Source organism: Acanthochromis polyacanthus, chromosome 21 (genome assembly GCF_021347895.1).
Source record: "Acanthochromis polyacanthus isolate Apoly-LR-REF ecotype Palm Island chromosome 21, KAUST_Apoly_ChrSc, whole genome shotgun sequence".
Classification (NCBI taxonomy): Eukaryota; Metazoa; Chordata; class Actinopteri; family Pomacentridae; genus Acanthochromis; species Acanthochromis polyacanthus.
The window spans coordinates 5,065,075-5,084,073 of NC_067133.1; the positions used below are offsets into that span (position 1 = coordinate 5,065,075).

The window sequence follows — 18,999 nt, forward strand, 5'->3', positions numbered from 1 at the left end:
TGTTTTGTTTTCTAAACGTCTTTCAGCTGTTTGTGTAATGATGTTTTGTTTTATCCACTGTATATTATCTCGTTTTCATTATATTTTTTTCCAAGTCTAAAAAAAATCCCTTGAATCTAAATATCACAATGTAAGCTCAGGTCTTTTCCACACACACACATACATATTCAACTTGCTTTCTAAATTTAATTTTCCACTGTTTTATACATATATATTCATCAGCATTGGAAAACATGTATTAATATATGTTTTCCAAACAATGGTAATCAGAAAGAGCACATTACATAAATAAAAACGGTTGACTGTCTTAAAACACCTTTTAAAGATTTTTGTGGTGAATCATCTTATTCCTTACACTATATTTGTCAACATATAGTATTTATTATAGCGTGGATTGATAGTTTGTGTAAATGCAAAATTCATTTCTTTACTTTCTTTGTCTAAATTACATTTATTGCAGATTACTAGTATATCTTCCTTATTCTCTGTAGCTGTTGTATTGATGTCAAAATACAAACTGTTGTGCAGTATTTCAATACAAAACACAAATATTTTGTAAATGACAACACAAGTCAAAAAACTTTTGATATTAATGATTTTTTTCAAATAGATTACAAAAGAAAAAATGCCATTAAAATATGTTGTACAATGTAGTGTAAACAGAAATTTATTGATATGACTAAAGACCTTTTGTACTGTCAAGTATGATCTATGCAACAGGTTTACAGTCCTGACCATAAGCATTTGGACAATTCCACAGTTTTTATTCTCTGGCCTCGGTGTTTCAGCTTTCTTAAAATGAAATCAAGTAATAAAATGAAGGACATTTTAATAGTAACATAAACCCATTCAAACTAAACTAAATTCTTTGCATTTTAATGTAGCATCCATTATTTAATATCAAACTGAATTTATTAAAGCCTAGCCTGAGTAAGAAAAAATGTGCATCTGTCCAAAAATGCAAAAGTCGGAGCTATATTTACAAAAGATTGTGTCTATACTTTCAAAAACGAAATGCAAATGAACAGATTTTAGCCCTCCATTACATCCCTACATACTACAGTCCTTTAACTGAACACTTTCGTCTGTCTTTGTGTCCTTACAACTTCTCTTTCCACTCACAAAATAAATGATCAAAAAAAGGAGCACCTTGTGTGATCCCTTGAGCTGTCATAAAATAAAACTTAAAGTATAATCTGAAGCTGTCAAAAGCAGAAAAAGGTAACACTGTATAATTATTGTTGGTAGAGAAATTCCAGCAGACATGCACCTTTCTTGTGTGGCTCAAATCAGTTTAATAAAATAATAACAATAATAAAATAATCTACCACTTTAGCCAGTCCAGCTGGGCTACACAGAAAGCTGCAATCTACTTTGAATTTATAATCTGGTTAGAATCTAGTTGAGGCTAGGAATACATAAGAGGCATTCGGTGTCCGTCTTCTACTGTAGCCTGTCCAGTTCAACCCAGGCTACTGCCCTCTGCTGGCTGTGAATGGCGTTACACAAAGCAGCCAGCAGCTCCTCAGTGCAGCTCCAGGTGTTGGGCTCCACCGTGTAGTAAAGCAGGGGCAGCGTCTCCAGTTGCAGCTCCTCGGCCTGGCACACCTCCTCCATCACGCTGTCCTCCCCACACCGTGGAAAAAACTTCCTGTTTCAAGTGATGGATTGACACATTATTTCTGTGTTTGTAAGACAAGAAAAGTACTACGCTGTCTGCAGATGAAGTGAAATATTAATGGTGTGAAATGCGTCGTAAACTGAGATGAGATTGAATGAAGCACCGTCATTATGCGCTCAAAATTGTTTTACTTGCAAAGCAAATCAGTGCGCTCTTACCTCAGCTTCTTGTGCTTTTTGTTCTTGGGACGAATGTGGATGACGATGGGGTAAATGTCCTGTCTCAGTAAGCCCTCAACACTGGGCAGCCCCAGTTCCAGCAGACAGTGTTTGTCCTGGAACAAAGACAGGGCCATGTGTGAGAGCATACATTCAGTATTATCACTTACTTTATTTTGTTGTGCGAGTTGGTGTTGTTTGTTTTTATTGTTGCAATTTGAATGCTTCTTAGGCTGCTGTCGTGGCCAGACGTCCCTTGAAAAGGAGATCACTGCATCTTAATGGGACCAACCTGGTTAAATAAAGGCTAATTTTTGACTTATATTTTTTTTTAGTGGTCTCCTTCTCTTTCTAAAATGAATGAATATATGATAATACACTTTTTTTGGTTGCTGATTTTATCCACAAACTTTCTTTGGAATTTTTCTTGCCATATTTGTGTGCTGAGATGATGACAGGTACAAAAGAAATGGGAATGTATAATTACTCTACCAAAGAACATGGTGAAGTTACGTGATGATCAGCGTATGTTTGTCTGTTTATCTGTGCAGAACATTACTGTGGGGACATCTATATTAAATGGCCACTTTCTATGTTGCTGCCATTTCTGATCATCGACGACTAATAAAAAAAACGCTGCATTTCTGACAATGCCATATGTGGAAATGAGCAGACTTGGCGGAGTATGAGCACCTTCTTGTTTTTTTGCGGCCACAGCTCCAGGACAAAAAGGGAGATTTGCACGGAAAGACAGAAACCTCTCCGAGTGCTTTTCTTGTTATGTTTTTGTCAGGCGGAGTACAAACAGTAAGATATCTCGTGATGTTTTTACCTGGCTCATGACGTCCTGTATTGACTGGAGGCGTATGCCCAGAGCCTGCTCTGGACTGTAGGAATCCAACAAGAACACTCCCTTGTCTCGTCTCTCTGAGGCCTGAATGGGCTCTGAAAACAAGAAACAGAGGAGAAGATGGTGCATCATGTGATGGTCAAATGAAGAACCACCAACATTTGTTGGTTTATTTTTGCTGGTGTTTGAGGCGTGTGTGTTGTGCACGTACCCGGTGGACACGTGTTGAACCTCAAACCCGACTCCGCTGGCTGGAGCAGCCTCTCTATCAGACCGCGGGAGAGCAGGGATGGGGAGAAGATGACCGGCCGCTTCATCTGAACCTGCACCGGCTGCACTAGACTGTATGGGATTAAGTGCTCGTCATGACCTGAGGGAAAAAGCACACATGCACGTACATTAACCCTCGTGTCATCCTGCGGGTCAAAATTGACCTGTTTTAAAGTTTGAAAATGTGGGGAGAAAAAAAACATATTTTCACAGTGAAACTTCTGATGTCCACATTTTCATCATTTTGGGGAAATCTCTGAACATTTTTTGGTGGAAAAAAAGAACTGTTTCTTAAGAACATTCACATAAAAATCAACCAAAATCCAGCGAAATTCGCTGGATTTCGGTTGATTTTTATGTGAATGTTCTGAAAGAAGATATTAGAAGTTTTACTGATATATACGTAATTACTTTAGCTATTTTTAGGATTTTTTTGGAAGATTTTTACTAGATATATTTACTAGATATTTATATTTTTGTAAATTATTAAATTATTAAATTGTAAATATTTTAAAAAAAATATTTACAATCATTTTTTTGCCAAATTTGGGGGATTTTTTGAAAAAAGCTTCTAAGGGAAACTTTTAAGGAATTATTGGAATTTTCTTCCTGAAGGTTTTACAAATTTTCAGAAATTTGGGGAATTTTTTGCTGAATTTTTGGATTTTTTTTCAGAAAAGGAAGCGATATTTTTTGGTGCCCTTAAATTAGGACAACAGGAGGGTTAATACAAATTACACACAGAAAAAAATTATTTATCACACGAATACGCTGATGTATTTCCTGAACCTGTGGATGAAACTTACGTTTGTTGAGCGTGTAAAGCACCTGCTGTGTGGAGCCGATCCCACGGCAGCTGGGGTCCACTGGTTTTACCAGTCGTACACGGACGGACGCTTTCTTTAAAAACTACACAAAGACGTAGTGAGTTAAAGAACAAGCAAGTGTGTCTAGAATTGCTTAAGTTGATGATTGAAGCTGAGCGTGCTGTTCACGTAATTTCAATTTGAGTGAAGTCACCACCTTCTTCTTGAAGTCCTTTTGCTCCAGCGCCATTTTTCGTAACTTTACAAGCAGCAACTGCTGCGCCCTAAAAGGGAAATGAGTGCAATGCAAGTTATTTACATACCTAGTTCTAGAGAATTATCTTGCTTTTTGCTTAATTTTAACATAATTACACACTATATACTAGGATACAAATCAGATATCTATGGAGTCACAGGAGTGCTACATCAAAATATAAATAAATAAATAAAAGTGGAAATATAAAGAGAAATAAATAAATAAAAAAGTGGAAATATAAAGAGAATAAATAAATAAATATAAAGAGAAATAAATAAATGTGGAAATATAAAGAGAAATAAATAAATAAATGTGGAAATATAAAGAGAATAAATAAATAAATAAATAAATGTGGAAATATAGAGAGAAATAAATAAATGTGGAAATATAAAGAGAAATAAATAAATAAATAAATAAACGTAGAAATATAAAGACAAATAAATAAATAAAAAGGAAAATTTTGTCTTTGCTTTTACCTTTCTGTTTATTCCTTTTATTTATTTATTTATTTATTTCTCTTTATATTTCCACATTTATTTATTTATTTCTCTTTATATTTCCACATTTATTTATTTATTTCTCTTTATATTTCCACATTTATTTATTTATTTCCCTTTATATTTCCACATTTATTTATTTATATTTTGATGTGGCACTCCTGTGACTCCATAGCTATCAGTCTTTCAGAGCGACTGTATAAAATCTTCAACGGCCATAATTAAAACACAGGTTCCAATAAGGACTATCTGGCATACCTGTTGTAGTTGGGCATCGTCCCCGACTGCAGGGGCTTGGCTGTGCTTGGGTCAACCAAGGAACAGCGCCAGTGGTATTTTCCGTTGTACCTCGTGTCTGTGACATGTATAATGTCGTCACAGGACACACCCAGAGATGGCGGATCACCGTGAGGTTCGATGTTGAGATTGACGCGCACGTAGAAGGAGTCAGCACCCACAAACGTAGGCGACGAAAGCTGGGAGCACAGCTTTGAGTAGGCTGAGGACAGGAGGCGGAACATGGGACAGCTTTAGTCATCTGTCTGAGGTATGAACGGACATAATTTTATGGGAAATGAGGTGGAAGTTTCAAGAATACAGTACTAATACACTGACTATCCAAAAAAAAAAAAGGCGGCACTTGGATTTAACAAAGCAGATGGGTAAGAGCCTTCCACTGGATAATTACTGCAGTGATGAATACGTTTCAGCTGCAACAGTTGTGACATAGCAGAAGCTAAACGATGCCACTACAAATATGTGCCGTTCTCAGAGCTAAAGCCAGTCCAATGGAATATTAGAGTGTTCGACTTTTCTTTTTTGGACCAGCAGCACATTTCCTACTGATCTTCCAAGTTTCTGACAGAACGGAAACTTACCTTCTGGGTTGCTCTGATATTTGAGTGTTGAAGGTTCGGTCCACCACTGCAGAGAAAAGTGTGCTACCTCAGCCGTGCACTGACCCAGCAGCACACTGCCACCACCAAACAGAACCCGCTCCAGCTAAAAAACAACATGAAGACAAAACTGTAAGTGATATCACAGTTAAATTACTATCCTCTTCATTTTCTCTGTCCTATGCTTCATTCACAATTTTTGCAGTTTAAGGAGATTGCAGAAATTCATACAGCTGCAGACAGGATTTGAATGTGCACAAGTTTTAAACACGCATTCTCTTTATGAAGCATTCTCATTCTTCTCAATTCATTCACCGTACAGACACACACCTCCAGCAGCTCACTGCCCTCCTTCAGTCCACATTGTTCAGCCGGGGAACCAGATCTCACATGGCTGACAAAGACCCCCGTTCGGTTTCCTCCAACTATTATGATATCATCTGCCAGACTGGCTCTTCCATGTCTCGGTGAGGTGGGGGGACTTGAAGATGGGGAGCGAGAGGAATTACTAAGAGACAACAAGGATGGGCAGCGACAGATAAGGATGGGGTGAGATAAATATTTAGGCAACAATTTTACATTTCTGCTTGTTCTATGATTGAAATAGTTCATTTTTGTACATTCACATTATGATATACATAATGAGAATATGTGCACTTAAAGTATTAAAGTATTGACCCATTTACCCCTGTAAGATCCCAAATGAGCAAAAATACAGAAACTATAAAGAAATATAACAAAAACTATACATCTATATATCTATATATACCCAAATATGGAAAAACATTTTCAAAAAACTCAAATAAAATAAAAATAATTTTATATATATATATATATATATATATATATATATACACACACATATATATACACACACACATATATATATATATATATATATATATATATACATATATATATTATATAGCATCTAGTAATAATAAATAACCAAAATCTGGAAAAAACATGCAAACAAAATAAATTACAAATATGTAAATAAATATAAAATTATAAACTAAAAATAATAAATTATATAACATGCATATTGATATAAAAATCCATATCGAGAAAAAAAATGCAAAGATAACATATAGAATTTTGCAGTCTTTTACAATTTTTTCTATATATATATATATATATATATATATATATATAGAGAGAGAGAGAGAGAGAGAGTGTTAATTGACATTTAATGGCACAGTAGTGACTTAGTTCTATTTAACTGTGTCTGACAGAAAACTACATTTTTGGTTGCATAATCAAACACGTTTTATGCTGCAGCTTGTAATTACGAACCTTCAGCTGCCTTGTCATGACTATGTAACAATGTTACATGGTACAGTGAGCAGTGTATAAGTGCTAATCTTCTGTTGATGCTTGAGCACAGCTTTCACTGGCTGTCATGAACAAACATCAAAACTGCAAGGCTGTACCTGGAAACGCTGGGCAGGGCGTTGTGTGAAGGGACGGTGGGCAGGTTGACCAGGTCAGGAGGGAAGATATGAGAGTGTAAGGAGGCACAGGAATCCCACAAAGATGGCTCATTGTGTTCACCTGAAAACACCAAACAACCTGATGAAGTAAACTCACAATGTGCTACGTGCAACGAAGGTAAGACCAGAGGTGGAGTAAACACCTGCTCAAGTTTGTACTGCATGTACTGGATCAAACCTAGTAGCATTTCTGCATCGCTTTAAACATGGCGCTCGTCTTTACTGCATGCTGTCACACTCATGGATAAGCACGCACAAGCCATGATCTAAGAGCTGTGTAAGGTACTTTGATGAAGGGTTTTTCCACATTGTAGCATCACTATTGGTCCACAACCATCACAAAGAGCAAAAATTACAATCTGATGTGAAAACCACACAATGTCTTAGTCCTTTATATATCTAGGTATCTATCTGTGTTATTTTTTTGTAAAGAAACCTGTGATGAAACACTCCAGAATCAAATCTACCTGTGATGTTGTCGTTCTCATCACTGCCCCAGGAGTCCAAGTCGAACCTTTGTGGGGCAGAACAAGCAAAATGTCGATTAAATGCAAAAAAAATGAAACATAAGTCAGAACTGGCTGAGAGCATGCTTTGAGATAAACTCACTCTGTGTTAACCCGTCGGTTGATGGAGTTCATACAAGGAGGAAATGGGAACGTGGAGAGACGATTGATTTCCTTTTCATTGTCTTTTGTCTGAGGGTGCAGGGATAAATATGAATATCAGTCTATTCCTTGTCACTTTTTACTGTAGCGTTTTGTAAAGAGCAGAGCTTTGATACTCACTGATAACAAGAGATTATCGTCCGAGTTGGAAGGAGAATCTGCAGATCAGCAGAGAGAACATTTGCAATTAGTAACACCCACATCCTCTTTGTGTGAACTAAAAGTACAAACGCAAAACTGCAGAAGCCTCTTCCAGCAGTCGGTGTGTTCAACTTACTGTCTGAGTTTTCATTAGCCTGGCCTCTAGAGGGCGTCTGTCACACAGAAAAGATGAATTAATACGGTACCATCTGGATGCTAGTGAGAGGAATCATACAGGTACTAACATGTTAAGAGTTGCATAAGAGTTTATTACTGCATTTCATTCTCCAAAACAGTAGGATCCTTGTTTTGCTGAATAAATTTACTTTGAGAGCCAAAAACTGCATGCCTGGCACAGTAGAGTAACAAGGAAAGAGAATATTTGTGCAGCACATCTCCTTTGTCGCATGGTAAAGACGTCTTACAATAAACACAGCACATGATTCCCATTTATTCTGATTAAATTATAAGAGTCTTCTTATATTGTGGCTTTAAGTATATTAACTCTCCTGTTGTCCTCATTTACAGGCACCAAAAAATATTGCTTCCTCATATGAAAAAAATCCAAAAATTCAGCAAAAAAATTCCCCAAATTTCCGAAAATTTGCAAAACCTTCAGGAAAAAAATTCAATAATTCCTTAAAATTTTCCCATAAGAGTTTTATCTTTTTTTTTTTTTTTTTTTTTTTAGAAAAAAATCCCTCAAAAAATGAGTAAAAATCTTTCAAAAATCCTAAAAATATCTAAAGTGATTACATATATATCAGTAAAACTTCTAATATTTTCTTTAAGAACATTCATACAAAAAAAGTGAAATTTGCTGGATTTTGATTGATTTTTTTGGGAATGTTCTTAAGAAACATTTTCAACATTTCTTTATTTCCACCACAAATATTCAAAGATTTCCCAAAAATGTTGAAAATGTGGACATGAGAAGATTCACTGTGAAAATATTTTTTCCCACATTTTCAAACTTTAAAACAGGTCAATTTTGACCCGCAGGACAGGACGAGGGTTAAGAATCATTAGAACCACGGGGACCAGCACTGACCTTTCTCAGGATGAGATGAGCGCTGTTGTGCTGGGGGCTCAGGTCCAGCCCAAGGGAACAGCAGGGGCCAAAGCACTGGTCTTCACTGCACAGAGACAGGTGGGACTGGGGAGCAGACACATTAAATACCATAAGGATAATGCTCTGTGGTTGCGGTGGAAGGACAGCGCTACACGTTTAACTCACACAGTGCAGACAACTCTGCTCCATTTGCTCCCGGCACCGCTCCCTCTCTTTCTCCAGCTCTCTCTGCTGCTGCTCCAGGTTGGCCTGCAGCTCTGCAATGCGTTTACGAAGACGGTTCTTATCCAGCAGACAGTCGGTGTACTCCAACTGCAGGCTGTCTCGACTGCGCAGTGCCTGGGGGAAAAGATGGAAGAAGACAGAAAATAGGTTTTATTGTAAAGGGGACTTATAAAGAAGGTGTCAGAATTAGTTTGAGCGGCTTTAATGGTGGACTCACACCAACAATTACAACGCTGATGAACTCGGAGATGGTTAGAAACTGTGACTAAACGATAAGAATTAAAAATTGTTACAACTAATTAGATGGGCATTGAAATACGGGTCTTGATTTCAGCTGGAGTGGTAATTTTTACATTTCTTTTGCTATGAAATAAATATTAAAATGTTGACGTGACTTGTGCCGCTGATGAAGCATCCATCTAACAACCATTAACCACCAATTAACCTCAGCATGGTTTTAGACTGTGGGAGGAAGATGCAGTACCTGGAGAAAGCCCTCGCATGCACAGGGAGAACATGGAAACTCCAGCAGAGAGATCCTGAGAAGGCCAGGATGTGAAACGGGGATCTTTTAGCTGCAAGGTGAAAGGGCTAACCACTACATCACTGTGCAGCCCTTCTGCTGAAACATGCTCCTTTGTATCTGCAGCATATAATTTGTGGGTCGGGGCATTTCTGTAGCGCCACAATGCTTCAAATAGAACTGGATGTTGGAACACTTCTGATTTTACTTTTGGACCTGGCAATATTGGATCATTTTGTTGAGCAGAGATGAACATCTGAGTCCAGGTTTGATTCTGATCCTCTACTTCTACTGACCTGATCCCTCTCCTTTTCCACTTCCATGATTTGGTTGAAATAGGACACACTCCTCTTCTGCTCCGTCTCCCAGTCCAGCTGGAGAGTCCTCACCTTTAGCTGTAGCTGCTCACACTGCGACTCCACCTGGAAACACGATTCAACATGAGAACCTTTAGTCAAAAGTCTCATTTACAATGGAACCATAAACAACCAAGAATAAACCACTGTTTTGGCAGCCATTTTAACCCTTTAACCTCTAGATTAAGGCAACTTTCCACCTTGTCCCCGTGCTCCTCACTGCTCTGCAGCTCTCCTTGGAGTCTGGTGATCATCTCGCAGAGCTCCTGCCTCTGCTCTGCAGCCTCCCTGCGGTCCTGCTGCAGGATATCCATCAGAGCCTGGGATGTACAGAAACATTTACACAACATAAAAGCTTCTTGCAAGGTTTTTTCAAGATGTTTTCAGATGATAAACTGTGTATAATAAAAAAAAACATACAATGACTCCAGTGGTGGGAACTGAGTTTCTCATCTGAGGTCCTGTATTCTCGGCCTTCTCCACCTCAGTGCTGTGCAGCGGCTTTTGTGGTAACGCAGGTGGACTGCCTTTTACTCCATTAGTGCGAAGAGTGTTTGTTTTGGTAGTCTCTGGAGGATCCGTTGTAGTTTTCTCTGCCTCTATCAGCCTGGACTTAAGCTCCTCTACCTGTGTGCAGAAAGAACAAAAATAGAAATTTTTTCACCGTAGCCAATGAGGATTTGGCTCATTCCTTTACTAATATACTAAGAGGTACAAAGCAGAAGCATGTAGGAGCATAATGGGAAAAAAACACAGTTGGTTATCAACAATAGTGCCTTAGAGGATCAAATTCTCCTCTTTCAAGATATTGAGATTGGCATCTATTTTCAGCCAAGTGCTTCATACCTCAGCGCTGTGGTCGACATGTTGTGACAGAACACAAACTAAAATCCAAAAAGTGTTTGATAACATCTGTGCAGCTGCTCTGAACCACTCAGTTCAGCCCTCTTGTTGTAATAGCTATGCTCTTGCCATCAAACAAAACATTTTTTTCTTCCACTAAGCCTCCCACAACTTACAAAAATAGGTTTTGCTGTCTATAAATGGTACACTTTTGCAGTGAATTGTGTCTTACAACGGTTTAACCCTCGCGTTGTCCTACGAGTCAAAAGTGACCCATTTTAATATGGAGTACCAGGAGTGCCACATCAAAAATAAATTAATAAATCAATAAATCAATAATAAATGTGGAAATATAAAGATAAATAAATAAAAACAGAAAAAATGGAAAAGGTAAAAGCAAAGACAAAGTTTTCCTCTTTATTTATTTATTTGTCTTTATATTTCCACATTTATTTATTTATTTATTTACATTTTATATTTTGATGCGGCACTCCTGTGACTCCATATTTTAAATAAATAAAATATATATATATATATATATATTTTCACAGTGAAAACTTCTGATGTCCGCATTTTCCACATTTTTGTGAAATCTTTGAATCTTTGAAATCTTTGAACAACCAAAATCCAGTGAAATTCGCTGGATTTTGGTTGATTTTTTTGTGAACGTTCTTAAAGAAAATATTAGAAGTTTTACTGATATATATGGAATCATTTTAGATATTTTTAGGATTTTTTTTTTGGAAGATTTTTACTCATGTTTTGAAAAGATTTACAAGGATTTTCTTGCCAAATTTGGGGGATTTCTTAAAATAAAACTTTTAAGGGAAACTTTTAAGGAATTGTTGGAATTTCCTTCCTGAAGGTTTTACAAATTTTCAGAAATGTGGGGAAATTTTTTGCTGATTTTTTTCAGACAAGGAAACAATATTTTTGGGGCCTGTAAATGAAGACAACAGGAGGGTTAATATAAAAAAATGACATACACCACCTGTCAAAAGGTTTAGGACAGGTTCTAATTTATTTGAATGACAAAGTGTCCTAAAACCTTTGACAGGGGCTGTACATAAGAGCACCTTAAAGTCAAAAGTAACAAATGCAGACCGGTTCAGGATCCTATTTGAAAACCAACAAAAGATAAAGGAATCTCCTGTCTTCTTTTACCCATGCACCTCCTACCAGCCTACCTGCCTCAGTAGTTCCCTCTCTCTGGTCGAAGCTTTCCCTTGTTCCTCCAAGGCTCTGGAATACTTCACAGCCTGCTCCAGGTGTCTGTCCTTCAGCTTTCCCAGCTCTCGACTGGCCGACTCCCAGTCCTGACGCAGCCTTCAGATCACAAACCATCCAATGCACATATATTTTTACTGTTATTTTTTGCTAATATTTGTGCTGTAACAGGAAAAAACGGTATATGAAAAACAGAAATAAAGTGCATGCTCATTGCAGCTGCTCAACATTTTTAAATAACTCACTGAAGCTGCATAAATATTGTTGGAAATCTGTAAATTCACACCTAATCTCTTAGTTAGCATTAATCAATCATTTCATTTCACAGCCTTATCTGAAAAAGAGAAAAAAAACTGTTTACAGGAACAAACTAGGATATCTAAAGAAGTCAGCCAAACCTTTCTAGTTGCAGCCTTTCGTGACGCAACTCCTGAGCTTTATGTTCGGCTCGGCTTCGCTCCTCCTCTGCCATCCGGCAGCGCTGAGACAGGCGTCGCTCACACATGCGACTGTTTCGAAGCTGCTCCCTCAGTTTACGAACCTCCAGCAGCAGAAACTGAGTCAAACCCTCCGGACCTTCCTCATCTGGATGGAGACACAGAGGAAGTAATCATTATGGAGGTTTTGGTAAACCTGTGCAGACTGCAAACTCACTTGTAAATCAGAGAAACTTGTGTCAGTGTGTGCAGGGAAAGGACTTTTACTCTTAAGGGATGAACATAAGCGCAAAATACGAACACTTTTCATAGTGTTTATAGTGTTTGTTGTACAGATTTTGGGGATTTTACAGAACTGTGGGAAGCTCTGCAGAATGTCTCGCTGTTTTTTTCTTTTTTAAATGTCTGAGTTTTATTGATTCTCACAAGTGTTTTTTTTTTATAGCAAGTTCTTTCAGAGTATATACAAACCTTTAATGTTAATGCTACTAACCTGCCTGTCTTGTCTTTTTGTTATTTCTGCTGGTATATGTAAGCTGCTTAACACTGGAATTTCCCTCAGGATGAATAAAGGATCTATCTATCTATCTATCTATCTATCTATCTATCTATCTATCTATGAACAGAGAGAATGGAAGTTGCATCAGATCATGCTTGCTTTGTTCTTTCCCCAACATTTATGAAATTATGCAATGAAAATGAATCCTCCAGCGTCTGACTATCAAAACAGAATTCTCCTGTAATGTCCCTACGTGACGGGGGAACGTCTTCATACGATCGAAACTGCGGCACGATGGCATGTGAGGGCTTGAAGGTGCTGTGCGCCTGGTTTCAGCCCAGTCATTACACACAGGTTTTGTTGGTGACAACAACACACTCGTCACTCGTCGCCTACCCTACTCCCAAAATTCCACTCTCTGTTACAACTTCCTTTTTCCCACAAGAAAGTTGAAAGATTGGAGGTCTATTTTGACACGGATTAGGAAATTTAGCTCTTATTATAGATGGTGCTTGACATGTTTACTTAAGTAGACTTAGAAGGAGAGTTACAAGGGTTGCTCTGGGAGCACTGCATTGCTAAACAAAGAGAGGTTAATGGTGGATAAATTTAAATCTGATACAGCTTCATTCTTATTACCCTCCTGACGTCTTCATTTACAGGCACCAAAAATATTGTTTCCTGGTCTGAAAAAAAATCCAAAAATTCAGCAAAAAAATTCCCCAAATGTCTGAAAATTTGCAAAATCTTCAGGAAAAAATTCCAATAATTGCTTAAAAGTTTCCCTTAAAAGTTTTTTTAAAAATACTCCAAATTTGGCGAGAATATTCTTGTAAATATTTTCAAAAAAAGGGGAAAAATCTTCCAAAAAAAATCCTAAAAATATCTAAAATGATTCCATATATATCAGTAAAACTTCTAATATTTTCTTTAAGAACGTTCACAAAAAAATCAACCAAAATCCAGCGAATTTCGCTGGATTTTGGTTGATTTTTTTTGTGAATGTTCCTTAAAAACATTATTAACATTTTTTTTTTTCCACCAGAAAATGTTCAAAAATTTCTGACAAATGTTGAAAATGTGGACATCAGAAGTTTCACTATGAAATTTTTTTTTCTTCCACATTTTCAAACTTTAAACCAGGTCAATTCTGACCTGCAGGACAAGACGAGGGTTAATTCACACATAATCATGAAACCTGGAATAATTCCTGATCAAAACTTGCTCAGTAGGAGGTGATAGCTCCCACTCACTGCACACTTTAACAGGCCATGGAAATGTTTGGTGCGATTCTTCCTAAGCCTGACTGAAACCCACAGTTGTGCAGTCATGTTTGTCATCCTCCTGTTTGTCTCTACTTGCCCAGTATGAGGGAGCATCTCTGCGTGGCCTTCTCTCCGGTCAGCTGTGTGTACTGGTCCGGATGGTAAAACTCCAGGGACTCCATGAAGGCCTGCAGACCTCGCGGGCCCTGACCTCGTAGGATGTCCAGCAAACGGCCTGTTCAGCGAAAGAGAAAAACAACATCAGAAAAACTGAAATAATTCAGCCACAGGAGAACATCAAAGGGTGAAAATGTGCAAAATGGAACACACTGATACAAGTTCATGTCAGCATTTTGGTGCTGTAAACGTCGAACCACAAAAATGTTCCTTCTTTAATGTGACTTCCCCTGTATTTATACAGGTATTTGAAACATGAACATGATGAATGACTGACATAAGCATGAGCTAACTCACTTGTAATGAAATAACAATGTTAAGTCAGTAGTGGACCAGCTGCTCGTCTTCATCCCATCCTTAGATCAACATGTCACCTTCATCTTTATCTCTGTTCACTCCTCATTCTTCCCTCTCCGTCTGCCTTTACTTAGCAAAGCCTTTCATCTTACTCTCTCATTAGTTCCTGCTTGTTTCTCTCGCTGTAATGTTTATCTTTACGACCTGCTCTTCGCTGACAACCTGTTGCACAATCATTCTTGTCTCATGCTGCTTTTTTGAGAGTCTTTGTAAAAAAAAAAAATTTGTCATTTTTGACAAGTTTGAGTCATTTTGGGTAAATTTTAAACCATTCTGGAACAATTTTAAGTAATTTTGTACCACTTTTTAGTCATTTTGGACTACTTTTTGTCATTTCTGACAAATTTTGAGTTATTTTGGGTAACTCAAACCATTTTGTACCACTTTGTTGTCATTTCGGACCACTTTTTAGACATTCTAGGCATTTTTTTTTATCATTTTGGGCATTCTGTTTGTCATTTTAGACATTTTTGTTGTCATTTTGGACAAGTTGGAGTGATTTTGGGCAAATTTGAAACCATTTTGGACCCATTTTAAGTAATTTTGAACAACTTTTTAGTCATTTTGGACATTTGTTTTGGACATTTTGGACATTTTGGACATGTTCGAGTCATTTTCGGCAAATTTTAAACCATTTTGACTCAATTCTAACCACTTTTTAGTAATTTTGGACTACTTTTTGTCATTGTCAACAAATTTTGAGTCATTTCGAGCAACTTTTAAAACATTTTGTATCATTTTTTAGTCATTTTGGATGCTTTTGGTCATTTTTGATCATTTTTGAGCCATCGATTCATCACATCTGAGGATGTTCAGCATGTTATGTCCAGGCATGAACAAAAGTTTACTTTCTCATATGTTTTATACAGCTAAAAGCCTGGGGTCAAATTGATCCTAAAGAACACTAATGTGACAACTTGTGTACAAGACACTGAAAACATATCATGTTAATTTTAGATTAACCCAGTTGTCATCATTAAATTAGGAAAAGTCATGAATTGTGAACCAAAAAAAAGTCAATCATTTATTTAGAGACATTAAAGATTGAATGGAGTCAAATTGACCCCAAATATTATAGATTTTCAAATCGGACAATGTTAGCTGTTTAGTAGGAGTTTCACTAATTTAAAAGTATGTTTACTGAACAGTTTGTTTGTGGTGGACTGGACACTCCACGCTCATCCAGCTGCATGGTGATTAATGCCATGCTAAACAAAATAATGAAACCTGACTATTCATGAGGCAACACTGGTGTTACTCTGCTTTTCACTGATTTCCTTTTTAAATGCATTCTTCTTCATCTCACCGGCCTTGCTGATACGTAGCGGGTACTGCGTGGAGTTGAGCACTTCATCTTCATCCTGCTCATCGATCACCTTGCACTGGCGCAGATACGGGGTGAGTTTGGCTGGGTTGAGGATTCGGGTCAGCTTGTGTCGTACTCCCTCCACACGATCCCACAGCTCCTCACAGCGCTCCTCAGTCCACGAGGGAGAAGATCGCACTCCATCCTGAGCGATGTCTGCCTCCTCTGCATAAAGTGTAACGCCTGCGTGAGAACAGACACTTTTCAGTTTGAGGAAGAAAGGGCAGAGATGCAAATGTTTTTTTTTCCCTCATTAAGAATTAAAACTAATTCTACTTCCACCTCATGTACACATATGCTGACATATCTTACATCCATCCCTGAATTAAATATTTTTTCCCACAGAGAACTGCACTGGAATTTGTTTCTGTCTGACTGCACTGAAATAGGTCAATTTTTGCATTAATTCCACACACTCCAAACAGTAACAGTCTTGTTTCTTAACACAAATAAACCTTAGTGAGCTATTATAAAACAGGTTCCAACCCTAATTAAAATTGAATACATGGAGCTTTTCCTTGTCTGACTGTATAATAGAAGACATTCTTGGGGATTCATGAAAGATTACTGGAGTGATTTGCAGCATAGTGAAGGGATGAGATGGAGCTCCTTACTGGAAATCTTCCAAGGAATGCTGAGGGGGATTTTCTCCCTACAAAGTATCAGTCTAACAGATAAGCCTCTGACTGGAAACTACTGACCTTGTGAGGATGACAGATATGCTGATAAATGCCACTTAACCCTGCAAAGGCCCAAATATAGAAAAAAAAATCTGCAAAAAAAATAATAAATAAAACAAAACAAAAAAATAATGCATATACATTTAGAAACTCAAATGCAGAAAAAATGAGCAAAATTACAAAAAAATAAAGCTGAAAAAATCATAAAAACTAAACAAACACACACACATAGATATATACTAGAAAACAATAATAAAAATAATACAAAAAATAAGCTGATGTTTTACTTTTGCAACAGTGGGTTTCACAGGGTTAAGATGACACCTCGATTAAGCCAAATTATTTGACTTAACACACAGCAGCTTTGGGTTTTGCTCTTGGAAGGTCTGCTGACATGAGGCTCAAAGACGTGGAGAGCGCTCTTTGCGGGTCGTTCTCTCACAACGCCGGAATGAAAACATGACTGTGACTCACATCGCACACCTAAAAACACACCAGGGGACCGCAGACAAAAGCTTTCCCAACCCCATTCACCTCAGCACACAAGGAAAGTGAGTAAAACTGCCACGGCAAGTGTTGGTTGAAATCCAGCTCCACATGCGCCTACGCTAATCATTAATTACTCCCTGAATGTAGTAGTAAAAGAAAGAGGCGGAGATCCTGTTATCAGTGATGCAAGGCAGGGAGAGCTCTTATTAATTTGCTGAACAATGGGACCTGTAGCAACACAAACCCTCCAGTGCTGTGCTGATTGACAGGCTTTTCTTTTCTGCCGTGACGATGTGGTGACTCATTTTTCTTGCTAAAGCCTAGAGATTAGTAAGCAATGAAAAGGAATATATACAAATTGTAACGCTTTTTTTGCTGCCTCTCCAAATGATTACCATTAATAGCAGTGAGTTCCTGTTTCCCTTTGCAGCTGATCAGAGCTATCTGAGCTGGCGGGCAGGTCGAGGCAGGTACGAATGCCCTGGAATGTCTGTCCTTACCCACAAACAGTCTGTTCACCAGCGATTATCACGCCACTCTGTACACTCAAGGAAAACAGTGACCCACATTCAAACGCTACGCCTGCTCTACCTTCGCCTTTGCAATTCAGCTGAAGTGTAAAAACACGGCTCATCTGCACTGAAAAATAGAAACCTGCTTCAGATTCAGAGCAAACCAAAAACACTGACAGCTGTAATTCACTTATAATCGATTCTGATGCATTCCAAAAAGGTAAACTAACAATAGAAGCTAATTATTTGACTTTTATGAGATTCCATTTGTCATTTGTTGACACACTTAACTCGCCTCACAATTCTGGAAAAGCACTAAAATCACATGTCATTTCAGATGTTCTCTTTCTGTAACTTAAAAAGCCATGTTTAAAGATTTCAAAAAGATTTGTTTGGAGCTTTAGTAAATTAAAAATATTTGACACAACTGAAAATATTCAATTACAGTTGAAAATACAAGGAATTTTGCTTATTTTCTTGAGAGAAATGAATCATATTTTTGGGATAAATGTGTCAAGAATAATCAAACAATAATAAGATAAACAAACTAAGGTGACTTGATCACTGGTTGACAAAACTAATTGCACTTTTATCTGTAGACAGGTCATTTGGATAGCTCTTAAACCTATGCAGCAGTTGACAAGGTCCGAGAATTGCGCAAAAAAAATGGTTGATTATTGTATGAAATATGAGCAGCTATTTAAAAAATGCAGCTATTCTACTTGCCATACGTGTTTCAGAGCTAAATAGTCATCATTATGCTCACTGATTGACAGAGAAGTTGTAACACTAACACTCCAGTAGGATTAAGAGGAAAAGCAGCGCCTTAAATCGCTACTGAAGTCTTAAAACATTCACTTACCACTCATGTCTTCCACCTGCGAAGATGACGCCAAATAAAGCCCAGTGAAATCAAGTCTCCTACATCCCATTTAGGAGTGAAACAGCGAGGGGGTGAAGTCACTGTATGTGGGCGTCACCTGCGTGGAGGGGGCGTAGGTCCTCCTTTTACGCACAGGTCCTCTTTTACGCACCGTTCTTCCTTTTCCGCACCGTTCTTCCTTTTACGCACGCACTCCTCTGCCCTCAGCTGCTGCCGATAAAGCTCCAGTCGTGCGCGTTTTCTCTGTTAGCTCTCTGTAGACATGCTTCGATAGAAAAAAACGTGTGTAATGTTGCTAGAGTCCCCAAACAGCAGATGGCGCTTTCAACCAGCGATTGTCCCCTTACGGATCCTTCACAAGCTCAACCCAGC

General features: G+C 37.9%; 1 protein-coding gene across 1 annotated transcript; it reads right to left on the minus strand.

The window, feature by feature from the left end:
* Window positions 1-581: 581 nt before the first annotated feature.
* zmp:0000000896 (caspase recruitment domain-containing protein 11) lies at window positions 582-18,986 on the minus strand. Its single transcript, XM_051940930.1, has 24 exons — window positions 18,607-18,986; window positions 16,004-16,246; window positions 14,261-14,398; window positions 12,361-12,547; window positions 11,923-12,061; window positions 10,313-10,519; window positions 10,093-10,212; window positions 9,833-9,958; window positions 8,954-9,127; window positions 8,768-8,872; window positions 7,853-7,889; window positions 7,696-7,733; window positions 7,517-7,605; window positions 7,375-7,421; window positions 6,848-6,968; window positions 5,745-5,922; window positions 5,397-5,520; window positions 4,777-5,017; window positions 3,983-4,049; window positions 3,766-3,868; window positions 2,901-3,059; window positions 2,672-2,784; window positions 1,840-1,955; window positions 582-1,651 (listed from the first exon to the last, which is right to left on the minus strand). The coding sequence occupies exons 1-24, from the start codon at window positions 18,674-18,676 to the stop codon at window positions 1,444-1,446; spliced, it is 3,150 nt and encodes a 1,049-aa protein (XP_051796890.1). The 5' UTR covers window positions 18,677-18,986; the 3' UTR covers window positions 582-1,443.
* Between the last annotated feature and the right edge of the window lie 13 nt (window positions 18,987-18,999).